Genomic DNA, 27,262 nt, shown 5'->3' on the forward strand with positions numbered 1-27,262 from the left:
CACAGAAAGGGCAGAGGGTCACATCCACCCGTCCAACTGAATGCCCTCCTTTCCTCCTCCTCCACCTCCTCCTCTTCAGCCCTTCCCCCCCCCCTCCTCCCCACCGGGCAATATTTTGGCAATTGGGGCGTCTCAATCTCGTGGGGCAACAGGGTCCGCGGACGTGCATGCACGCGCCCCAACCTTGCATGCCGCCGAAGTTTTTAAGGTCGACAATCTTTTTACCGTCCTCTTCCCCAGTAATGTGATGGAGGTGACTTATCTTTATCTTCTCTCTCTCTCTCTCTCATTGTGTATGTGTGCGTATAGTATTTTGAATTAAATTCACTAAACAAGAAGAAGAAGAAGCATTTTTCAAACAAAACTGAACTGGATACCGTTGGAAACATCTAGTTGAATCCAACTGCAGTGCAACTACCTGTTGGAGTTCACCGGGCACAATTGGAAAATGACAGGTGCAAACCGTGTCAGCAAGTCATTCCATACTGGTTATTATGATACTGGTCGCAGAGAATATAGGACGTGCAGTTAAAAACACTCATGTCATTATGAAGTTGGGCCTAGATAAACATCCCAGATTTATTTATGCACTGTAAGATGACACATACTCTATAACAGAGGACAGCTAACGCCATATATTGAATCAGTTATCCTCTATTTGTTTACTTATTGTATATCATAACTGCAAGGCTTCAAGACCACAGTCACTAAGCATCTTACCAATTGTATGTGCTGCTGGGGTAGATGGCCATTGCTATCCATATGACGGAATGGCTACACAATTTTTAAGCTTCCAGACTTAATTGAAAATACTTGGAATATGAATGCCAGGTATTGCTGAGGATTGAAGAAGAAGAAGAAGAAGAAGAGAGAGAGAGAGAGAGAGAGAGAGAGAGAGAGAGAGAGAGAGAGAGAGAGAGAGAGAGAGAGAGTTCAGTGGATGGAGTGAGGGAGAATTGAAGATGTAGTTAGAGGGATATTAAGGAGAGAAGGTTAGAAAGGAGAGGTAGGGAGGCAATGCTGTAGGGAGTGAGTGAGGGTTGGGGGGCAGTAAAGCACAAATTGACAGGAGAGGCAGTGGAAGATGTGGGCAGCCTATTCGGCGATTTGCAAATGAAGTCGATTGGGGGTTTGCGTGAGTTGGACCCTGTGTATGTGTGTGCAGAAACGACCATCGTGGAACACACACACGCACACGAAGGGCTGTGGACTAAAAGTTTTACAGTTTCTTATACTAACATTTTCCACTGCTCTTACGTGGCTGGATACGATTGCAATTCTTTACTTGCTAAGTGGAGATTAAGTGTGCTATGGAATTGATCAGTTGGTATTGGGATGGATTCGATTGCTGATGAAATTCTCGCTGCTGTGATCAGAAAGGGAGAAATGTACAATAGAAACTGAAGGTTAATTGGGATTTGTTGTTACAGTGTGCTAACTGCCGGCTTTAATGGTCAGTCTTGAAACACGTGCTAATGTCATAAAATCTAAATATTGAATTAAGAAAGAGAATATTACTCCCGCTCAGACTGCTTTAGTTTTGCAGTTCGTCCGAGATACCCGACGTGAACATTTTATTTTTTTTTTTTTGCTCTGGTAAAATACTGGCAAATCATTTGTCAGACCAATAACGTACTATTTAAGAAATGACCTGGATGACACGAACTTCCCTTCAGGAGAATCTTGGTTTGATTACTCCCAATTCGGACGGGCTTGCATGTGCGTTTCAAACCACTCCGGGTCCTTCTGTCTCATTGTTTGTTTGCTTGCGAGCAGTGGGTGCAAGACTGTCCCCAAATTGTACCCAAGTATTTATTTTGCTTGTTCCAGCCTCCTCCTCTTCCTCCTCCTCCTCCTCTTCCTCTGCTGCCTCCTGCCCTTCTAGAGGCTCCGACTTTCGAACACAGACACACACACACACATAGAGAGAGAGAGAGAGAGAGAGAGAGAGAGAGCATAAAACAATTTACATTTGTAAAGATGAATATTTTTGCAGTTAATGGTTTGCTTATTCGTGTGATAGGCTTTCGTTGTGGGAAGTATTTTCGCCAGGGGAAAGATTTTGAGAGAGAGAGAGAGAGAGAGAGAGAGAGAGAGAGACTGGTCATCGGTTTGAGTGGAGGTGGTGGTTCGAGTGTCCCTTAACGGTTGAAGGTTTTTTTTTTTTATGATGGGTCCAGTTTTGTTGTGGGATTTCGCAAAAAAAAAAAAAAAAAAGAAAAAATATTATTGATAGAACGCGGTTGATTATTCTGGTAGGGCCTTAAAATGTTCCTGTTTACTTATATTGATGATATCGTGAATAAGGTTGTAGTTTACTCTCTCTCTCTCTCTCTCTCTCTCTCTCTCTCTCTCTCTCTCTCTCTCTCTCTCTCTCTCTGGAAGAGTTAGCCAAGTCTTTATGATAAGTAAGACCGTAATGTGAGTGACAGGGATCATCTTGTGATGCACAGAGCACAATTATAAAAAACATGCAGATCTCAAGGGAAAATCACTTGTTTTAATGTATGCAAAATTCCCATTACAAAATAATTATGTTGTGCATATATTAATGCAAGCTTTCAATAAAGGGAAACTTTTTGATACTGTGACAGAAGTCAGTTTATCGCAAAGCGTGAATTGAGTTAGGGAGAGAATTTTTACCTTAACTTACTAGATTTCGTAACGAGAATTGTTCGGAACCTTCCGTCATCTAGATACTGACTGACTGATTCAATGCATAGTTTCCAAATGGTTTTTGTCGTGACATTGGCGAGAAGGAACAAAGGAAAAACATTTATTAGAACTCTTTGGTCTTCACTCCTGTCAAATTGTGCGATTCTTTGGTGTGACCTCAGAGGATCTCTCTCTCTCTCTCTCTCTCTCTCTCTCTCTCTCTCTCTCTCTCTCTCTCTCTCTCTCTCTCTTTTGGACTGGCCGAATATGCACTAAAAAATGGCAGTTTAGTTTGATTTTGTACTCTAGGTTACATGTACTCTGAGGCAGAGCCAGCGAATTCAATCTTGATATTCTACTTCAAAAGAATATATATATATATATATATATATATATATATATATATATATATATATATATATATATATATATATATGAGAGAGAGAGAGAGCTCTTTTTAAAGAAGGATGGTATCGAACTGAGGTTTTATTCACTTTTGTGAATAAAATCTGTTTAAATGAGGTCCTGTTATTCTTTATATGACTGCACAGTACATTGATATATATATATATATATATATATATATATATATATATATATATATATATATATATATATATATATATATACATACATACATACAAACATACAAACAAACACACACATTCAGAGAGAGAAAAAATTGCGTAGTAACATGGTCTTGATAAAAAAAAAAAAATTCTCATCAAGAAACTTATAATTTAGAAACTGCCAAGCGATATTTATCATAAGTACATTTTTCCACTATATCTAATCAGAATAAATGGATCCTAAATTGCGCCTCTTTCATTTTAATTTGAGTAAAACTTCTCGACCCTTGTTCCTCGTGACCCTTTACCGAGTGGATTGAATGTCCTTTGTTTTTTATTCCTTTGATGGGACGAATAGTTTCTGGTGATATGAGTATGTTTACATTTTTAGTTTCCTGTAAAAGAAACCTATTTTGCCGGTTCTGTCGGCCCTCAGATCTCAAAAACTACTGTGTCTAGAGGGCTGCAAATTGGTATGGTGATCAACCACCCTCCAATCATCAAACATACCAAATTGCAGCCCTCTAGCCTCAGTAGTTTTTATTTTATTTAAGATTAAAGTTAGCCATAACCGTGCCTCTGGCGACGATATAGGATAGGCCACCACCGGGACGTGGTTAAAGTTTCATAGGCCGCGGCTCATACAGCATTATACCGAGACCACTGGAAAATAGATCTGTTTCCGGTGGCCTTAATTATACTTTGTAGCGGCTGTACAGAAAACCCGATTGCGCCGAAGAAACTTCGGCGCATTTTTTACTTGTTCTATTTGCCCCTCTTTGAATAATCTAGTTATCTCGATTATCTTTGAAAACTCCTTCACAAGCAAGTGCTTACTGGAAAATAAACTTCTTCCATGAGCAAGTGTTTGTCGCTACAATTTTTCTTTAATTGAGCAAGTGATTAAGGGGCTGACCAGAGTGTGCGAAGTATATCCGGGTGAGGGAAAGATGCCAGACTGATGTATGAAGAGGAATATCTGTTCCCCTGTAAGAGGGTAAAGGTGCTACAGAAAAATGTAAGTACTGTATGCGAATACCTTTGATGAGTGTACCGGGGAAGGTGTTTGGAACGATTTTAAAAAGGGGAAAACAGATGACGGGAAGTTTGATAGGGGAAGAACAGTTATTGGTTTACGCCAAGGAAGAAGGTGTTTGGGTCAAGTGTTTGTTATTGAAGCGGTAATGTAAGAAGTTTGAACATGGAGGGATCAAAGGTGCCTTTGGCTTGACCGGACTTATAGAAAGCTAGTGATAAATTAGAATTTGATAGGATAGCATGATAGGAATTTGATAGGATAGAATGATAGAGTTTGATACATAGAATGATAGGAATTTGATAGGGTAGAATGATAGCGTTTGATAGGATAGAATGATAGAAATTTGATGGGATAGCGTGATAGAACTTGATAGGATAGAATGATAGGAATTTGATAGGATGGAATGATAAGAATTTGATAGGATAGAATGATAGAATTATAGGAATTTGACGGGATAGATTGATAGAATTTGATACGACAGAATGATCAAATTCGATATGATAGAATGATAGGAATTTGATAGGATAAAAGTATACCTTAGTTTAACCAGACCACTGAGCTGATTAACAGCTCTCCCAGAGAGGGCTGGCCCGAAGGATTAGACTTATTTGACGTGGCTGAGAACCAACTGGTTACCTAGCAACGGGACCTACAGCTTATTGTGGAATCCGAACCACATTATACCAAAAATTGAATTTATAGGGTGATAGAATTTGATAGGATTCTCGAGTGCTTACAACATAGTGGCGTTTGACGTGCTGTATAGGGCGGGGGAGGGTGTGTGGATTGCTTGCCGTTCAGCATGATGTTAGTTGAACGCGTTGTGAAGGTATGTGAAACTGCAGATTTTTTTGGGAGGGTGCGCTGTCTACCGTTGGGTTCATTCTCATTACAGCAGGTGAGACATTAATGTTGCAGTTGGTTCTCTGAGGTCACCCTTGAATAGGGAACCCATATATATATATATATATATATATATATATATATATATATATATATATATAAATATATATATATATATATATATATATATATATATATATATATATATATATATATATATATATATATATACATACATACATACATACATACATACATACATACATACATACATACATACATACATATATATATATATATACAGTATATATATGTATATATATATATATATGTATATATATATATATATATATATATATATATATATATATATATATATATATAGAGAGAGAGAGAGAGAGAGAGAGAGAGAGAGAGAGAGAGACCAGAGAAAACCTGTCTGTTTGTTATGGAAGTCTCGTAGGAGATTTTGACTAATTAGATCAGCCAAGTGATTCTGTCGTTGTCAAAAGTTAAAAGACGGAAGTAACACAATCTCTCTCTCTCTCTCTCTCTCTCTTCATGTTGTTACATAGGAGTGAGTTCTTAAGTTTGTGGCCAGATCGGGAAAATTGTAGTATATTGAAGTGGAACGTAACGGGCTGATGCCAATTATTATTATTATATTATATATTATTATTCAAAAGATAAACCCCTATTCCTATCGAACAAACCTGCACGAACCATTGACTTGAAATTCAAGCCTTCGAAGATTATGGAGTTCATTTGAAAAATCACAGAAGAGAATGGGAAATACAAAAAGAAGAGATTAGTTATTATTAAGTTTGTGATAGAGTGTACACGTTACGTCATTGTAGTTCATTGTATAATTCCACTTGTAATGTAAACTGGGGCCGTTGATAGCCAGTCGTTGTTTGTAGGCGTGTGCAAGACTCGCGTCGCCCAGTTTGCAATGCTGAATGATTGATAACAGTTATGTCAGAGGGAATAGGACCTAATCAGGCTTACTTTAACCTAACCTAACCTCGGACGCCGAGCCTTAATTTGGCGAGGGGGGTGGGAGGGGGATGGTGGTAAGTCGTAACCCTTCACTCCGCATTTTACTCCAGGTTTTTTTTTTTGGGGGGGGAGGGCGAATTTTCTTTGGCGGACGAAAAATAAGAAACTTTTTTTTTTATTGAAGAATAAACTGTGATGTGGAAAAGAAGTTACGAAAGTTAGGGTATTGACAAAAGAGAGAGAAAGAACATTATAATAACACTATAGGATGTATGTCTAAATATGTTATTTTTGCGTATTTTATACGTAAAGCGTTTATCATGCGTCACTTGCGTGTACGCGGTTAAAATGTTATTTTTAGGATTCAAATACAGCATTGTATTATGGTAGCGTTTTTCTGGTAATCAGAAATGCGCTGAATATGTTAGAATTTTTTTCCTACTGCATTAATTGCAATTATAGCTAATATGGTTCCGGGTGCTTTGCACCACCATGCAATAGCACGCACACCCATATAAAGACCAGCATTTTGTGCTTGTCATGGTGTTAACAGATTTCCGAGAGTCATTTCCGCTCGTGAGAAGTTTTTAAAAAAAAAGGGATGAAGAGATCTCTTCATACTTTTAATATTTCTTGCAAGCACGAAACGTGCATCTCTCTTTTCTCTTTTGTGTGTATATATATATATATATATATATATATATATATATATATATATATATATATATAGAGAGAGAGAGAGAGAGAGAGAGAGAGAGAGAGAGAGAGAGAGAGAGAGAGAGAGAGAGATATGAGGGATTTATTTAATGAAAAACTGTGTATACTTAACTGGAAATTTCTCTCTCTCTCTCTCTCTCTCTCTCTCTCTCTCTCAGTTTTCTCTAGTTTTAATAGGTTACGCTTGGTAATTATGATAATGAAATAGGAAAATGTGATTTGGTAAAGAAAAAAAATTAAATGATTCTCCTTGCTTCACCGTGGATGAGTGATAAGAGATCAGCTCTCTCTCTCTCTCTCTCTGTAGATAATATATATATATATATATATATATATATATATATATATATATATATATATATATATATATATATATATATATATATATATATATATAATATAATATAAGAGAGAGAGAGAGAGAATATCCAGTTAAGTGTGCATAGTTTTTGTCATTAAGTAAATACCTTCATTTAGAAATTTATAGGAATATAACCAAAGGAAGCGGGTTCTCCATAAGGTCAAATTACGTAACTTGCGAGATTCTGTTCCTTATAGGAGACCAAACCCTTGGAACTGAATTTCTCTTAGTAGACTTACCCTTTTTGGAACTGGATTCTTTTTCAGGGAAGAATGCCTTTACATTTGAATCACTTTCAGGAAACAGAACCTTTGGAATGGAATCAGTCTCTAAAAAAACACCGAGTTTTTTTAAAGTGAATTAAAATAAAACGGAGCGTCTGGACGTGAGAACCTTTTAAAATGAGGACTTTTGAATTAAATTAATAAAACAAAAAAAAAGAGCCCTTGGTATGGAATAACTTTTTGAAACCAGAGCATCTGGAATAGAATTCCTTTGAAAAGGAGTCTTTAAAATTGAATTCCTTTGAAAAAACAGAGCCTTTGAAACTGAATTCCGTTTAATTAAAACAACACAGCCTTTGAAACTGAATTCCTTTTAAAACACAGAGCCTTTGAAAATGAGTTCCTTTTAAAAACAGAACTTTTGAAAATTGAATTCCTTTTCAAAAACAAAGCCTTTTGTATTGATTTCCTTTTAGAAAACAGAGAATTTGATATTGAATTCCTTTTAAAAACAGAGCATTTTAAATTTAATTCCTTTTTAACAACAGAGCCTTTGAACCTGAGCTCCTTTAAAAACAGAACTTTTGAATTTGCATTCCTTTAAAAACGAGAATTTAAAATTGAGTTCCTTTAAAAACAGTGCCTCTGGTAAGTGAATTACTTAAAAAAAAAAACAGAGCCTTCGGAACTGAAATTTGCATTGCATAGGGCCATTGGTTTTAGATTTGAATTTCTTTTAGGGTAACCACGCAGATTGGTTTATGTACATTTATTATGCATTGAAAGAATTTGAATGGCGACTTGGATTCGACTTTTCTAAAGGTTCTTGCAGTTAAAAAAGTTTCCTTATTGTCGAATGTTTCCAAACATCATGAAATTGCCAAGGGTACTTTTAGAGGATTCGAAATCGTCAGCTTCCTCAGAAAATAAATTCAGGTATCACAGCAGTACATTTTTAACTGGCGTGATACTGAGTCCTATATTTTGACCCTCTTTATGGGTACAAATTTGCATTAGTTAAAAGGGAACCGATTCTAGCTCAAGCATTAAATCCTGCATATTTGCGCTGAATGCACATGGTTTTCGAATAAAAATTATCCAAAATGTTTTGGATAATTTTATAGATCAAGTGTATAACTTATATACAGATTGCTCAAACCTGCTCGGAAGTATAATTATTATTATTATTAATATATTATGATTATTCAGATGAACCCTATTCATATGGAACAGGCATACACAGGGGCCATTGACTTGACATTCAAGCTTCCAAAGAATGTGGTGTTCATTTGATAGAAATTACTGACGACAACAGGAAACCCAGAGAGAAGTTAAAATTATGAACAATAACTGTTAATCAGCGGAATTTCTTCCCGATTTAGTGGTTAGGCATTTGAGCATTGTAATTCCTCTACAGAATTTAAGGTTCATGAGTGTATTGAAATTCTGAAGCTCTCAAGGTAATGGCCAGTGAATAGTGATTAGGAGGTGGACACTGCATAGGATATAGTCCAGGGGTCTCGGAGAAGCTTAGTAGTCACACACAATCTCAAGGAACTGTAGGTTTACATCTTTTTTGAAGAACAACTACAATTAATTTGCTGGATTAAATGGATTGCAAGTAACAAGGTGGCAAATTTCAATTGGGACAAGCGAGTGGAACTTGTGGAAGAAATCAGAGAAAAAAAAGGCGAAGTTTTGTCCGTTGCAGTAGGCGGGTGACTGAACTATTAAACTCAAGTATGTTGGCTATACAGCTGTTAGTTTATTCAGCGGTGTCAAGTAATAAAGTACACCTTGAATTTAAATCTTTTCCCCGGCCTGAAAGGCTACAACAGTAGCAGACTAAAGCAATTTAGATTTTAGATGACACTCAAAGGAATTTAAAATGTCAGTCCGTCTTGGGATATGGCTGAAATGATAAATCACGGCAGGTAAATATCACAAGATAATTGTAGCTTGGACATAAAGAAATCGCTACTAGTAGGCTTGCAGCCCCTTTCGTCGAAGGAAGAACTAGATCCATGACAGCCTCGGTCATACGAAATATCAACGGTGGTAGCTTAAGAGGTTTCTGAAGTTTACTGTCCATATTTCCGGATGGGAGGGCTGGGTCGGACTCCCTCCAGAGGTTGGTCGTTTGGGTGAGGTGTCAGGGACAGACTGGAGGGAGGGGGGGCTCTTAAGTAATTGGGATTGGGGTGGGGTGGGGGGTTTTTAGAGCCATGCTGTCTAGCGTTATTTGGTGACGTGCGAAATTATCCCTTGTGGGGATCGCAGGTGGGAAGCTGTTCAGAGAACAAGGGTTGGTGGGGCATTTTTATGATTTCAGGTTCTTGATGTAATTCACAGCCGAATGTCATGCTAGAGTACTGCATAAAGTACACATAAATCTTGGCTTCATCTGTCAGATGTACTCGTAATCTTGAGTAAATTGAAATACGACCGAAGACCGTGTGATAGGATGATTATATCGAAACATAAATCACACAATGTAAGCCTGTGGTCCTCAAGGGGCATTTAATGGGGAAAGTGGGCCCCCTTGTTGGATACCAGTTAGAATAGGCTGATTTGCGTTAAATTTTCTTTTTTCTCATTTACCCTGTTTATTTATCCACGTGACGAAGAGTTCAAGGAGGTAAAATCTTCTCAGTATTGAGGATAAGATTAATAAAGTGAATATCGTTCATGGAAAACCTGAGAGAGAGAGAGAGAGAGAGAGAGAGAGAGAGAGAGAGAGAGAGAGAGAGAGGCGGACTGCTCTTATCCTACAAATCTTATCATGCTATCGAAGTTCTTCAGTGGCTTCAGGAGATAACGGCAGCGATATCTTATCGTTTTCAGTTTGGTTTTTAACGAAATGAGGATCTCAATTTGGATTTTATTCGCCGTTGATTCGTCCGTAACAAGTCCTACTGTCCTGGGACGGGTGTGGATCTCTCGGGGGGAGGGGAGGGGTGTAGGAGAACGGTAGGTTTGGATGTTGTCACAGGGAATTGGAAGAGGAAGAAGGGCGAGTAGGTAGGGGATGGGAAGGGAGAGAATGGGGAGGGGAGGGAGAGGATTGTGTGAGTGTGTATGTGTCTGTACATGTTAGTGTGTTTGTGCGTGTGCCGTTGGGTCCCGCTCTTCCTCCTCCTCCTCCTCCTCCTCCTCCCCCTCCGGGCCGCTTGTTGGAGGAGCGATGGTGGCCACTACCTCCACCATGTGAAGCCAGGGAGAGAGAGAGAGAAAGAAAGAGAGAGAGAGAGGACTGGTGAACGAGTCCCCACCAACAGTCGGTTCGCAACTCTTTAGCAGAAGGGACGCGCGTGGCGACCGTCGACCGCTGTGGTAACATGTCGGCCTGCCCCAAGGGCAGAGTAAAGGGCGCTGTCTCTTCTATGTGATGGATTAAGCACTTGATTTCGCTCTTTTTAAACCACGTTGGATTGGATATACACCCTATAGCTTAGGATTAAGTTGTTAACAAAGTTATATGTTAATATATAGTATACCTTTTGAGTTCTGGAAATCAGCTGTCTGAAAGAGAGAGAGAGATATATTTAGATATAGAAAAGGCTTCTGACACGGAACGTTGCTAATTTTTGTGGAATGCTCTTCTGAAAATGAAGCAGATGCACGCGGTTGGATGTGTTATTTGGCAGTATTGGTGAAGAAAGGAAGAAAAGAAAGCAGTTGGGGGAAGCGAAGGTGATGAAAATGATGATGCCCAGTGTTCACACTTGCGATTTCGAGTGATAGAGTTATATTATTATGTCGAGTGGAAACAACAGTGGCAGTATGTTCGACACTGGCCTACTGTACGAGGCGATGAAGGCACGCCCTATTCCGTGCCCTACCGTGCCGCACGCCCCTACGACGACCACCAGCTCTTCGTCCTCTACTTGTGTCAATGCGGGCGGCTCGGCCCCGTCATCAGCCATGATGATCGCCGCCTCGCCCACGGGGTCTTCGGGCGCCTCTTCCACCACCTCGCCCATGATGATGATGATGCCGTCGTCAGCAGCAGCAGCCGCCCAGCACGACCCGGAGAACAACCTGAACAAGGGCGGCTCCACCGACAAGGGCTACACGGACAAACATGTGCTCAACATAGACCAGGAAAATTACATGCTCAAATGCGGCCCGCCGCCCGTGCCCTTCCTCGCCCGGACTCCTTCCAATGTCCCACCCACGCCCACCACCGACCAAATCCTGTTCAACGTCACCACCTCCACCGAGTGTCGAAACAGCAGCAACCTTTTGACTTGCTTGTGTCGGTCGGCGCCCTGTGGTGGCGGCGGCAGCAGCACCAGCACCAGTAGTAATAGTAATAGTAGTAATAGTAATACGAGTAATAACGGGGCCACGTCCAATAACACGAACAATAGCTGCAACAGTAATAGTCCTAGTAATAATTGTAATAGCGTTAACGGCGGGGGCGGGGTGTGTGGTGGGTGTATGGTGTCTTCTTATACCACGACGACGACTACCTCCGGGGGAGGATCTCTTAATCATAATGCCAATGGTAGCACCAAACTAAGTCCCAGTTTGTCTAACTTAACGACTCACACAGTGTCATCGCTTTTACCTCTTGTAGAATGCTGGGCGTGTTTCCACAATGTCTGCACGCCCTTCTCCGCCGCCCATCCTTGCTCACGTCCTCATCGAGCCCTGCCGCCTACGACGGTCACCACTGATGTGGTAAGTACTGATTTTCATTCATTGTAGCTGTTGAACAGTAAACTTGTATTTATTTAGCCTTTGGGTAGAACAGTCTTGTCATTCATAAAAATCATTTAACTTTTGAAGAAAAGAAGATTTTGACGTAGGTTACAGGGTTAACTATAGACTATATATGCATGGTAATAACAGGTTCAACTTCATAGAGCTCAACGAGTGTTCAGTTAGCTAGGTTAAGCTACGGTGAAGTAAACGATTTTACTTTCAGTTAGAGAAGTCAGTTTGAACCCTTCGAGCAAAATCCTCTCGTTTAGCCAACCGTCAAGTCTACAGTATGGGAGTATTTAGACAATATTTTGTTTTACAAACGTCAGTATTTATTCCCCAAAGTATATCTGATTTAATGAGAATGCCCAAGATATGAGGACTCGAATTTTCAATAGAATATCCGAACAGTTTGGTATTCTGATCACAATAAAGCAGCTGTAGTAGTAGGCTTCAGAGAAGTGCTACATACGACTTGTTAGGGCAGCCCCATCCGTGAGTTCCCTTAGCTTTTAGGGATGGCAGGATCATCGCTATTCTTTTGCTATGTGCAGGGAGATATTTTTAGAACGCAACGAAGAAAAATTATAGCAGGGTATTGAAAATTCGTTTTGTCGAGGTCGATGAGTGGTGCGCGGGATGGGGTATGGTGGGGTCCCCCTGTCCTGTGGGTGCCGGGGTGCAGGAAGGGGTGGTCGGTGCAAAACCGCACTTGGAGACAACCTTCACACAGATTATTTCTAATCAACTCGTGTTTTCTCTCGTTCTCTTTGACTTTGGTGAATATTTAGCGTACAGGACACTTAAGTTGTTATGTAGCTTGGTTTCGTATCGAAATAAAACGGCCTAATATTCCGTAACAGTGAGAAAAAACGGCTTGAAATTGCTTATAATGAAAAGTGCGTGCACGGGAGGTTGGTCGATGTGACATTCTTGTCCGCAACTTCCAGTATGCCAGAGGCGGCTTGCCAGGTGCGCGATAATCTTAATTCCTGTTAGCTTTAAGCTGGAGGGAACTAGTTTAAAAAGAAAGCAATATGACTATAAATGAATGCCGTCGCTTTGTCACATGTTGAGATAAATATTCAGGGACCCGTGTTAGCAAAGAGGAATGTTCCTGACCACTGAAAGGCTCCCGAATGTGTATAATATCCATGTATTTTGTACCTTGAGCGCAGCAACATGCCAACCGGCTATTTCCCAATTGAACCCCGATGTAGGTTAGGGCCTGGGCGCTGTTACTAACTCGCATCTAGTGCCATCTCATTTTGCAGTGGCAACATGACCAAAGGGCATTGCAAAAGATTTTTGCCAGTTCGATTTTGATGTGTGTTCGACTGATAAGAGAAGAGAGAAGAGACCGTCTTGGTATTGTTGGCGGGGGAAGAGGGTAAGCGTGCGAGTGTTGATGATGATGATGATGATGATGATGGTTACAGAGTTGGAAGGGGGAACAAAGAACCCTCCGAATAGCCTTGTTGCTACGCGAGTGTGGAGCAGCAGCACCACCACCAGAACTAGCGCCAGCTCTCTCTCTCTCTCTCTCAGCTACTACTACTGCTATCCATACGACTATTATTATCATTATTATTGTTATTATTATCGGTGATGACAATCAGTTGCCGTAGTTGCTGCTTCGTCTCATTTTGCTGTTCTCGTGTTTAATTTTGTGTAGGACGTGGTGCACAACGGCACAAACTCTCGTCTCTTTAAAGCATTGATTGCATCCATGAAGGTGCCTTTTGTGTAAGGTCACGCGTGGCATTGACGAATTTGAGAGGGGGGGAACGGGATTGATTGGTTGTTCGGAAATTTTGATCACTGTGTCCGTTGCAGGGCAGGTAGTTAATGGTAAAAGCCTTTAATTATGAGAATGCCGTCTGATGTCAACCTCAATGGTCTTTGGTAATTGTCAAATCGCTTCTGTTAAATACAATGACGGCCCAGGCAATCCTGGTTGAGACTAGGCTTCCCCTTGGCAACACACGGACCTTGGGTTATTTTTAATATATATATATATATATATATATATATATATATATATATATATATATATATACATAATATAATTTATATATATATATATAATATATATATAGTATATATATGCATTATATATTATAATAATCAGTTTTTCTTTGATATTGGAAAACACTTTAGCACAATTCGATAATGGAAACGCTTGTTGGCGTACGGAGACGAGAAAATTTGCCATATTGATTTTATCGATTGAGAAAAAGTCTGTTACTATGGCACACTACCTTAATTCACGGCAGTCACATAAAACAAAGCGTTATTCGCATTCATAGGTAGGGTAATTTGAATTGCTCACAGCTGAATTATATAAATAACGTTGCCCGTCATCTCGTTACCGAACCCGGTTGCTAGACGGAGTATGTATGTGCACAAATTGCGTGACTTTAACTCGAACGCTTGCAGATATTTGACAAATGATAGAACGTGATTTAGTGTTTTGATATAATTGACAAAAACCAAGGACGCTCAATATGACAATGAAGGAAAGGGAATCTTTAAAACAACTTGGAAATTGATTTTTTAAGCCTAACGTGATTATTGATTCCTCGTTGGAATCCTGTTACTATGCCCTTCCGTAGAATTAATGTATAGTTACTTTATAGTACGTTTGTCTGTAATTGATTCTTCGTTGGAATCCTGTTACTAGGCCTATGTCCTTCCATAGAATTAATATATAGTTACTTTATAGTACGTTTGTAAAATGAATGTATATGGCCTAAATGAGAACAATGTGGGATTTTCTTGGGAATGATGTATACATATCCATTATAAATGTATTGAAACAACTATGTTGTCCGGACAGGTTGTCTATGCAAGCCGACTTAAGACAGTTTGAAATGAATGACTAATTGAATGAATGAATGACAGAAGGCCAGTTATTCATCTAGACCAATTATTTCCTTAATCTCTTCTTTCTAAGGCCTTTTATGAATCGACACCGTCGAATTGTGTGCATACCAGAGTGATTGTCCGTCGGAAGCCATTGTGGGTTTGAATCGATATATCGCGTGCTTGTTAGGAGAAATTTTTGTTATGTTGTTGCTTTGGGAATCCGGTTCTTATCTTAACACTTATACCATGCATTTGGGATTTCATTTTTTACATGTGAGTGTAATTTTTGCACCGTTGTCCCATACGATTTAAAGCATGGCAGAAGGGGCTGATGTGATTTTCTGGGCATTGGATCTGTATGGAAAACCATTGCAGTTTTTCATCCTTCCTTAAAGGGTATTTCCTCAGCCGATGGATTTACAACTATTCTCCAACTTAGCATTTTGTTTGCCGGGGCAGTACTTGGTCCAGCCACCGTTAGTAGCTGTCGATTTTAATTGACTGATCAGGCTGAAGTTTGCAGCCCATAAATATGACGAGGAATGCCCAGATAGTGTAGGATAGATATTTGTGGAAAAGGTATATATATTAGAATGTAGGGGCTTTGCTGGCCAGGAAGCGTGAAATTAATTGCGTGCAGATATAAAGGCCAATGGCGCCTCCGTAGCTGTTTGTAGTGGTTGAGCTACCGTAGAAGTGTTTTTTTTTTTTTTTCTCCACTCTCTCTCTCTCTCTCTCTCTCTCTCTCTCTCTCTCTCTCTCTCTCTCTCTCTCCAGCCCTTTAAAGGAAAATGTAAAAAAAAAAAAATATTTACAATGTACAAATGACAATCAAGCCCAAATTTCTGTTAATGGAAGCGTCCACAGACAATATTATCGTATATATATAAAATAACAAAATTGGGGACATTGAAAGCCAGGAGGATAATATATGAAATTTCCTTAATATTTAAACAAGATATTTGAATATTTTTAAATTAACATTTTAAATATAGGATGCTGAATGTCTGTAATTTGAAATTTCAAAAAATTTAAATTTACGAGTTTTTTACATGTTCGATTTTTATACATTTACCTATTACCAATTATTAACCTGCAGTTCATCACAACCTGTACAAAAATGTGCTTCAGTAGAATTCATATATGTAGAGAGACGGGTCTCATAAGTAAGGAAAACGGAAGTAATGAGGGCCAGTGCATGCACAAAGGGATGAATTAATAAGAAAGATCCAGGAAGGGTAAATGAAGTTGAATCTTTCAAAATTTAGGAACACTCTTAGCCAATAATGGTTCGCATGAGATGAAACTTAGTGAAGCCCCCCAAAAAAAAAAAGTGCAAAGTAAACGATTTGTAGGCCCAAGACGTATACTTGTATGAGAGATGTGAGTCGGGTTGTTGGAAATTCGTGAAAGTGAAAGCGCACGACGAACCTACTCTGGCCAAATTTCAGTTTAGCCAGTGTCCAAAATTGAATAGTGAGCAACACAATTATAAGTGAAGAACCTGATTATATTATATATATATATATATATATATATATATATATATATATTTATATATATATATATATATATATATATATATATATATATATATATATATAATATTTAACCATCCTTACGCTCATATAGTGTATATGAAAAGAACATTCAGACTGTGATAGTAGCATGCCTTCAGACTGACTTCCATTTTATTGTAATAAGCGCCATTGCTACCGGAAATACTAGCAAGATAGTTTAAAAAAAAAAAGGACTTACAATTTATTGTAATAAGCGCCATTGCTACCGGAAATACTAAAAGATAGTTAAAAAAAAAAATTATCTTGAGTTCTGTAAAGCACCCTGATGCCCAGATATAGAAAATAGGAAATACTGTAATGATGTAGATTACATTTTTGGGGTGGAATCACATCCGGGTACTGCTGGGTATTGACGTATTGACGTGACAAGAAATGATTGTGGTCTCTTAATGTTCCTCTTGGAGAAGAGAACGGTTAAAAAAAAAAAAAAATTGAGTCACTGACCGGAGAAACAAAGAGACATGCACAGACGTGGAATCTGTTGAATGTGAACCTTATGATTATAGAATCAGAAGGGAAAAAGGGTTAAAAAGGGGAAAAAATATTTATGGATAGAAAATGGTTGAACATAAAATAAAAACCACAGTGGAGTCCACACAAAAATGAGAGGCGAGGTTGGTGAAAAATTTATTTCGAAGAATTGATAAAAGCAAGCGAGTAAAAACTTTAATTTGTAGATATTGATTATTAACAGTCTTGAAACTGCGGCCAAAATGGGAGAGATTTAATAAGCAAAGAGTCTGTGCAAGCAAGTGAAGAGAGGAAACGGATATTAAAATTAACCCTCTCCCCCAAAAAAAAAAAAATAATTAGAAATGAGCATCCAAAGCCTTGTACACTAAAAAGTTCAGTGAACACGAAATACATATAAAAAAAGTAAGACATGAGTATTGACTAATAGATAGCTGAATTTAGAAGATGGACGAGAAAAGAATGATTATATGAAGGGGGAAGTATTGTACTTAATCGTAAAACGACAACGAAGCAGATTAGGGCTTGGTATTCGTAGGGGAAGGGCGAATAATGAAAGGAGATACAGAACTATGAGAAAAACACCCCGTATTACCCAAGAGACAAGATCTACCTAGTGTATAGAAAAAAATAATCTTTCCAATGTTAGAACTTTAAATTTCTCTCTCTCTCTCTCTCTCTCTCTCTCTCTCTCTCTCTCTCTCTCTCTCTCTCTCTCTCTCTCTCTCTCTCTCTCTCTCTCTCAGGGAAATGGGACATTGGTATATAGCTGTATTTTTAGAATACCATTAGGTACGTGACCTTCAGTGATCAGTATTGCATGACAGTAATACTAATGACACGAGTAGAAATTGAAGCAATCAGATTAGTATTTTCAATGTGAATAGCTCTTATGAGTAGAATATTTAATTCACTTCTTACGGTATTATTAACGCTGGAATAAATTTCTCATAGGTTTTTTAAAAAAAAAAACATTTCTATTAAAACAATACAGGCAGGATTATCTTCTTGCGCTTTGATACCACTAATCTTCATGGTGAAAATAGCCAAGTTTATTTTGCTAATGAAACCTTGGCGGATAATTCATGTGACAGGATTAATTGGCTGTTGTTTGAACTTGAGATAAGGCCCTGTTTCCATGTTCGTTGGATATGTCTTCAATCTTCAGTCTGGTTCTGGCGTGACCTCGATAAATCGAACCTTAGGTCTTGCCTGGAAAATCTTTGTCTCCGTCGTCAGATTGACGTGTTTTAAAGACTTTAATAATCCCTTATTTCCTGGAAAGAAAGGAAGATCGTGCAATATGAAATAACGATTGTGGTGGTAGTGAAAACTTTTATCCAGACATTTTTTTTTAGTGCGTTTTAATATCACGACCTCAGCAACTCGAGGTAAATCAAGCTGAACTGTTAATTCCTTTGGTCTGCGCTTAAACGAGAATTATTTTATATTTTGCATTGGTAAGTGTGTACAATGATTAATTATTCGTCAACAGTATTCCACGTGCATAATGATGTAATAATGATAGTGTTGCTTGCTATATTGCTGACATCGCCTGTAGGTGTGCTTCCTCGTTCTCTCTCTCTCTCTCTCTCTCTCTCTCTCTCTCTCTCTTTTATTGTATGTTAATGCGTCATCTTTTACAATGAGAAAACAGAAGCAAGGAAGAATTCCAAAGCACGCTAAACACTATAACCAATATTCACCGAAACCGCGCTATTCTACAGCGAGAATTAATATTCAAGGTTGGTTAGAAACTGTCAGGGCCCACAGAAATTAGCTATATGTAATTTTGGGAGCTGATTTGCTGATGTTAATCGTCATATAGTTTTAAAGATTCGGCCATTGTTACAACTTCTTTTTTTTTTTCTTGACTTTTGCAATCCACGTTTGAAGAGAATTTTAGCCTATTCCTTAGTTGGAACGATTTATATATTTCTATTTTTAATCGTAATTGATTAATAAGCGTAATTTCGTTGTCAGGTGATGGATCACTTAAAGCCTCTGAATAATTCCAACTTGTTCAGTGTATGGAAAACATATTTTTAGGTGTAGGAGTTGTTTAATTGGCCCGTGTTTAGGACTTTCCAAAGGCCTATTGGATGGGTAACAATTCCCAGGTCGAAAAGATATGGAGAGTTTCATCCTGGGAAAAAAAATGGTAAATTTCTAAGTTCCGTTTGATCAGTTTCAAATAGGCCTAAATTCACTTGACTTCCGTGTTCCCATTTTGCTATAAATTTCCCTCCATTTAGACAAGTCTATTGTCTTTCGGGTCGAAGCCTACTCATCTTACCTATAGGCCTAAACATGTAAAATTTATATAGTGTTAAACAAGCTATTCCCTGTCAGACTTATAAGAACACTGATTATTGAGAGAGAGAGAGAGAGAGAGAGAGAGAGAGAGAGAGAGAGAGAGAGAGAGAGAGAGAGAGAGCAACCTCCCAACGTTATTGTTAACCAATTTAATCTTTCTCGAGAGGCATTGCTATTGACTCGCCAACAATGGTAACCTCAAACGAATTCTGTAGATTGACCTAAAGGAAGAATATCGGAGAAAGCTCCCGAGATATTGCGTACCTCATGGTGGGTAAGAGTTAACTCGTGGGTAAGAGTTAAATGAGTCGATGTTGGTCTGTGATATATGGCATCTGTTGTCCAAAACGTCTCAACATCAGAGAGAGAGAGAGAGAGAGAGAGAGAGAGAGAGAGAGAGAGAGAGAGAGAGAGATAGTCAGTCAGTCAGTGGTATTAATGTAATCGAACCCTTACACAACACTCTCTCTCTCTCTCTTTCTCTCTCTCTCTCTCTCTCTCTCACACATATATACACAGATCGCTCCTTCTTCTCCTCCTTGGATGTGCGCCAGACTGACTCCAAAGTTGAAGTAGTTATCGTACACTGACCATTGCTAAGACGCCCTTGCTAAGCAGAACTTATGTGTGCCCTGTCCGGAGCCTAGCGAGTGGAACCGAAACTTTATATAAGAGCATTTCGCTTGTTCGAGAGATCCGCATGTGTATTAGCATAGTCAAGACATGACTTAATTGGGAAGAGCAGCGCACAAGGAAATAGAGATCCCATTAAAGGATGTTTTCGAGCCCGTAGGGCGGAAGGGGGCGACACTTAAATATTGAGAGAGAGAGAGAGAGAGAGAGACAGAGAGAAAGAGAGAGAGAGGGGGCCCGTAGGTTGTGAGGGGAAGGGTTATTGAGTCCATGTTGCTTGGGGGTCATCAGGAATGTGGGTGGCTGTGAGGGGGGAGGCTGTGTGAATGCGGAGAGAAGGGGAAAAATGGGGGGAGGGAGGCGGTTAGTTGTTTGTTGTTGTTCTTGTTGGAGAAGGAGGAGGATGATGATGTGGAACGATTGAATCTAGTGATAGAATAGTAGAAGAATAAGAAGCAGAGAAGTGTGAGGAGGGCGATCACAGTGAGAACAGGAGGAGGAGGACGAGGAGGAGGAAGAAGAAGAAGAAGAAGAGAGAAAGGGGGAAGCTGGTTTGTTGCAGCTGCTGTTTGTACCTTATGAACTTCATCATCTCCTGTAGAGGATTTTTCGGGACTAGTGCTTTCCACGTGCCCTTTCAGGTTTCCAGCGCCGGTTACGCCCTTGATGTTATAGGTTCTGTTTCCCCTGGGTTGTGTAGCATAACGGAGCACGCTTCGGTCTGTTGTAGCCTAGACATTTTTTCAGTATTGAGATTGATGGATGAATTAATACTGTACAGTATAGCATCTCATAATTCATGATTTAAGTTCTGTTTGGTTCTACGAAGGACATTACGGAGCATAGACAAATGAATTATATATATCTTATGAATTGTATTTACAAAATGTCGAGAAACATTTTCCTGTGTACGGCAAATATATTTCTTATCCTTGGGATCAAACATTGCAAGATGAAATGGCTTAAATGTTAAAAATAAAATCCGGAACTCACACAGTTGTCGGGAAGATGCCACTTGTTCTTTTGAAATTTTCAGCATTCGTGATGAGTTTTTCCACCGGTTGCTCTGTGCCACTTTACTTCATTGCAAAACTCAAATGAAGTTTGCTCCCGAAATGATATTTTGCGACTTTTAGCTGTTGGGTGGGTGCTGTGGCGCCCTTTTGGGCAGTCAGATTTTTTTTTTCCCTCGTATATCAACGGGAGATGTCTCACTTCGTATTCATTATATGTATTTTTTCTTTGTCAGTTTTTTTTGTTTTCCTTCTGAATTGTTGGCCGTTAATACCAAAATATTCTCCGAAGCACAAGAATTCTTGAACACGGGGATGTTTGACGCCAGACCTTGTTATACAGTGTGTCTAGTCTTCTCAGTGCGAGTTGTGATGGAAAATGAAAAGCTTTTCCCGTCTAAAAATAACAGATTGGGCTATTAATAACTGCTCCATTAAACCGAAAGAGAGAGAGAGAGAGAGAGAGAGAGAGAGAGAGAGAGAGAGAGAGAGAGAGAGAGAGAGAGAGTCAAATGGTTTGTCCTCGTTTTGGTGGGTGCTCTAGCTAGTCGGGTGTTGGGGTGTTGACTGGCGGGGAGTCCGTTAGACTCCATGACCTAGGTTTTGTAAGCTCTGCCCAGGGAAGCTTAGGTTAGTAGTCTGTTTCTGTTTAGTACCACCACGCAGGAAGATGAGTGGTTTCTAACATTTACTTAATACTACTACCACTATTTCTACTAATACGATTCTTTAGGAAAGGACAGTTTCTGCTGGGAGTGAGACATCAGTCTGGCCTTCGTTCTTTAAAAGTGGCTTTATAGAGATATTTTGGTTTTTTGTTCTTACTCCTGCCTCTTAAGGAAACCCACCATTAATAAGGTATGCTATATTTATAATGAGGTTGGATAAAAACACCCTTATTAAAAAAAAACTGGGCCCCCGGCGATAACTAGACCTACAGGTGAACCTTTGGGCAGTCTTGACGCCAGATGGGAGACCCCGGCACTCCCATTGTTTCCTGGATGTGAATTTTTTTTTTATGTAAATTGTAAAGTGATTGGACGAGCAACCTTAGGTCCGAAGGATAAGTGAAAATGAGATTAACCTCGAAAGAAGTGAATGGATAGAACTAATGTTATAGTGATGATGTTTATAGAAACTATACGAATGAACTCGTTAATTTTATGTCCTAAAATGTTATACCAAAGCGTCACGACACTTTAACTATTGAAACCTGAAAATCATTATTAGCACATTTGATAATGGAAACTTTTCATCACCGGGTGTTACTAAGTTACGTAACACAAGGCGATTTCTTCGGCTCGAGAGACGAGAAGGGGGGGGTGTTGAAATTCTCTCACCATAAATAACCCTGGTTTTTTAAAGCCATTTTGTTTAGGTTCGAACCAAATGAAAAAGATCGGGCAAGTCACAGTGTACGCCAGTCATGTAACTCAGCGTACGGTACTAAGCCCGGTCATATGCGCAACTGTAGGACCAGATAACACGGGTTCGGCGTAACAAGGATTCGGTTTCGAGTCAGCGGGCTTGGACTAAGGTTAACCGAAATCTTTGATAGGCTACCTCAAATAGTTTAGTATATATCTCTGTATATATATATATATATATATATATATATATATATATATATATATATATATATATATATATATATATATAGCCTAAAAGATGAGATGTAAAATCAATGGCAGAAGTGGACGTTTATCGACAGTATATATTTACCGAGTTGGTCGTTATTTTTCCTTTTTTTTTTTTTTTTATTTGTGCGTGTAGGTGTATTGAAGTTTGTAGTATTCGATCCTTTGCGTCGAATGGTGGGAATTTATTGGGAAAATTTTCCCTTCAGCGTGTCGTGCTGTTTTGCTTCGTGAACGTTTCCAGGGAACGCCATTTCCAGAATGGCAAAAATGTCTCGGTTGAGCTGCACATGAAAAAAATATAACGAGTGCAGGATTGAAGAGAGTCTTGGAGAGCTCTTATGTATGTGAGCATTCTCCCTGCAGCGTTTGTTTATTTTAGAGCACCTTTGTAAATAGATGGAATAACGTTGCAGGTGAATATTGAGTATTATTATTTCGTCACGATGCTTTTGAGTCTTTTTTTCCTTGTCTTGGAGATAGGGGGCCAGCCATTGGTGATTTCTAAATCGGGCGATGCGTCTTATAGTGAAGGAGGGGAGGAGGGAGATTGTCGTAGACTTTGTGATGGTGGAGTAGGAGGATTGGTGATGGAAAAGGAGGAGGAGGAGGAGGATCGTGGTGTGTATGTGATGTTGTGAGAGCGAGGGCCGGGTAGCAACAGCAGCAGCAGCAACGGCCATCACCACCACCTCTACCCCATCCTCCTTCCCGCCACCTCCTCCTCCTCCCGGTACGTACCGCTGCCCGCCCCATTCAGTGAACCTCTCCTGGGGATAATCCATCCATCCCCTCCCAACCTCCTTCCCCACAGATCCCCACACCCCTTTCCCTTCTTTATACCTCTTGCGCATGTGTCGTCCACAAACACGTTTCTCTTTGTGGTCTTTCATCAGTCGTTCGAGCGCTTGTTTTTCGTCTTTTATCTATGAAATTTGATCTTGCGATACCTCTTCGTCTACATCGAAGGGTGTATAGTTCCCTCTTAACTCATTACCTTCTCTTTTTATCTTCTGTAATAACGCTTTTTTTCTTGAGGGGTGTATATATATATTTTTTTTTCATCCTTCTGCCTCTCCTCAGAAACTTTTACGAAGGCGCTTTTTCGCTCAAAGCACAGCCTCTTCCATCTCTGTGTGCAAGATCGGGCAGAGAACCTATTACCAGATTAGGCCAGTTTTCATGGTATACCCCGACATGTCAGGCACCCGGAAGACCCTGCAACTGAGAAATCATTAGTGACTGTTGATTCTATTGCTCCTTTTAGGTTGTGCTCAGGCCTGGCGGTAGTTTATTTTAGTTTGGCCTATAATATTTCTCTCTCTCTCTCTCTCTCTCTTTCTGTACTGTCTTGCAATATTGAATGGAATTTGGTAATAAGTTGGTACAAAAATGGCTTTTATACTTGATGTTTGTCAGACTTATCTCGGTAGCCTAGATCTCATAAGTGATGTTGATGGATGTACCGTATGTAATTTCATTGTTTCCTATTTTGTCGTCGTTGAAGATAAAGGTAGAACTGAATTTCAAGGCGTGTGACACCGGCAGGATTCTGAGTAGTATAGCTTAGGGGGACACCCTTCCTTCGGTCCTTATTACAAGCAATTAAGGAACGCAATGGAAGGTCTGGGTTGGCGTTGCCTTATGCTTTTTGTGCCTGAGCGCACGTATGAGTGACAACTGATCTAAGGCCAATTTTCTTAAGTAAACCAGGCTTAGCCTCGATGTGAATTCAACCAGGCAGGTTGTGAGATTTCGCCCAAAGAATCGGTTCGTTAATTTTGTCATTGCACTGGATTAATAAGTAATCAGCACACTGGATTTTAATAAGAAATCAGCATTGTTTTATATTGTGTTTGCTTTTACGGGCCAGTCATGTATGCAATGAATATTTGTACTTTTACCTACGTGTGTCGCATATTCTGTTTATGGAAAAAGATAAATGCCCACTTGAATGCTGATTTTGGGCTTAAAACATTGTATAATATATAAATCAAGACGACTGAAATAATTAAATACAAAAAGTAAGGAAATTGTCGACATCGAAAAGCAGGTTCAAATTATATGGCCCTTCAAGATTAGTCAGTTCTGTCCTGGTTATTCTAGACCATTGCTTTATGTACTGATTTCCTATATAAAATTTTACCATATCGTGCCATATGTGAGGCAATATGTAACGATCCCGGTGTACAGTTGCACTCGTTTGGTTCCGTACACACACGTGTTCCTGATGATGACCTCATCGTGCGATCCTGACTTAGAGACATGGAAACTAACATTAACTTTATCCCAGGAAAAACAACGTGTTGTTGATATCTGCTCATTCCTTAACGTGTTCCGATTCATTTTCTGGGTATCCATGGGAGGTGAACGTAGGCCAAATAAGCTCGTCTTTCCGTTCTTTCGTTCGATTTATCTTTCAATTAAGTCATATCAGCAGGTCATTACTTTTTAAAGTTCATCCGAGTGAGCTGCTCGGGTTATTCCCAGCGACAGTGATAACTGAGTGAGTCAGCCATTTATATCTGCATGTAACCGCCGTTCTGTACTCTTGAGGGCACACTGTATCCAATCTAGACCCAGCACACGTCATGTTCCTCACCTTCCCTGTAATTCAAGATCACTTTTCGTGACTGTACCAAGCGAAACGCCCACGGTATCAGCGGCAAGGCGAGAGGTGTTCTGTCGTCCCTCTCTGTCGCTTCCCAGAAATTGTGTGCATTTGTGTGTGCATGCGTCTTCCGATTGGAGGTCCGTGTCATTGCTGACGTAAGGGTTTTAAAATAAGAGTTGGCACAGTTCTAGGAGTTAGCATCGTGCAGATGGTGCTGCTTGGTTGTAAGGTGTATGAGGAGGAGGGCTGAGGAATTGTGGGGGGAAGGGGGATTCGGGGAAAAGTCCGACCCTGGGCTTTTGTGAGTGCGTTCGCACGTACGTTCTAGAGTGTACCAGTAGCAACGGCTGCCTTTACCGTACGGTTGCACAAGTGGGGAACCTCAGTGTGTGCTAGATAGTGCCACTGCTCACATCCCTTTACCTCTGGCACTTGCTCTTACTTGCTTTGCATGGAAAGAGAGACTTGCCCCGGGAACGCATCAGCATAAACGCACAGGAATTGTCTCGTTCATTTCGATGCCGTCAGTGAAAAGCACTGTGCTCTTCATCGCCTTTCAAAAGCAAATCAAGTGACATACGGCCGTGTCCGAGTATTTTCTGGACCCCATATTTTGGATCTTCAGACGGAAACCATGGTTCTGTCAGAGCTTCGTCTGGATTCCCCTATTTCCTTCGTGACGGTGTGTAGATTTTTATGCTCCCTAATTTTATATGAGTGGTTGTGTGTGTGAAGAAGATGTTGCGATGAATATTCGCTTGCCTAGGGTGGCTCTAAAGGCCACGTTCTGTATCTTTGTTAAACGAGGTTAACTCTCAGTTTCTCATCTATATTTGTAATGAAATGAAGTACCGTGCTTTGTTTTAAAGTCTCGTAGATCAAGCCATTATTGGCGTAATTCTACGGAGTTGGCTCGTTCAGTTTCAAGCAGCTGATTTCTAATGGAGGCCGGTCGGAAAGAAAGTAGCGTGGCCGGTTACGTGCAATCAATCAGAAGCATGGCTTTGTTGGTCATCGACTTAGAATTTAATGAATAAATAAATAAAACTCATAATTTTGGTCTTGTGTTACGTGAGAAAAAGAGGGTTAATAAATAAAAGGTGTCGCGGTATCATCAGTAGAATTAAAGGGAGCGATTTGCCGTGCAGTGATTGTAAGAATTAGGAACTGATGTTGCTAATACCTATGGTTTTTGAGCTCGTCAGAAATTATTCTTGACTTTAACTTTGAGTATAATACATTTGTTTATTTAGTAGACTATTTTGTGTAAGTGCGTAGGCTAGTTTTTTCTGTGCAGGTAATTTAGTTGGTTTAGTTAGAGAGTGTTCGCAAAGTAGCTACATATTCCCTGTTTTGTGTGTTGTGACGGTTGATAAATAAGCTTAATACATGACGTAAATTTAATATTATAATAATTTTCCTTTTGTGCTCTTATTAATGTAAGGTTACATGTCTTTTTACAGCCCATTAGCCAGTGGTCGTCCATCAACGTTGTGGATTGGATGGCAACATTGAATTTAGCCCCATACACTGAAATTTTCAAAGCTAAGGATATCAAAGGAAGCGACTTGCTGTCACTAGATAGAGAGAAACTCGTGGTAAGTAATTTATATATTCTTACAAATAAACTTACATAGAACATCCGCGATTAATGTATACGAGCAAAGAACATTTCCGTATACTGTACACATATTATCACAACGACGAGATATGCACACGAACACACACATACATGCATACATACATAAGACGATATACAGTTTATGTACATGGGCATATATACACACACATTTGTATACCAGTTGTTTAATTGTCTCTAGTATTAAAATATGATATCAAGTCGTATTCTTGTGTGACGTAGTGGTGGCAAGGTGTTTTCAATAGTGAGAAGAAAGTCTAAGACTTAAAACGACCTTTTCATCAACTTCAGTTAGCATTAAACAAAGTCTTGCAAAATAGTACCTCCTTCCAGGGCAGAACTGCTCAGTCGGTTGTTTGAAACTGCCGTTAACA

General features: G+C 39.5%; 1 protein-coding gene across 8 annotated transcripts in view; it reads left to right on the forward strand.

Annotated features, from left to right (window-relative positions):
* The window catches only part of Pi3K21B (phosphatidylinositol 3-kinase regulatory subunit alpha), a 450,906-nt gene that overhangs the window by 417,930 nt on the left and 5,714 nt on the right, over positions 1–27,262 (forward strand). For 6 of the 8 annotated variants that reach the window (XM_067130825.1, XM_067130827.1, XM_067130828.1 and 3 more), the window contains 2 exons: positions 11,990–12,093; positions 26,713–26,847. In XM_067130825.1, coding sequence (XP_066986926.1) covers positions 11,990–12,093; positions 26,713–26,847 — 239 coding nt within the window. Of the gene's footprint in view, positions 1–10,683; positions 12,094–25,615; positions 25,932–26,712; positions 26,848–27,262 lie in introns of those variants that run through there. The other 2 variants (XM_067130822.1, XM_067130830.1) reach the window with 2 other exon arrangements.

This window comes from Macrobrachium rosenbergii, chromosome 29, assembly GCF_040412425.1.
Source record: "Macrobrachium rosenbergii isolate ZJJX-2024 chromosome 29, ASM4041242v1, whole genome shotgun sequence".
Classification (NCBI taxonomy): Eukaryota; Metazoa; Arthropoda; class Malacostraca; order Decapoda; family Palaemonidae; genus Macrobrachium; species Macrobrachium rosenbergii.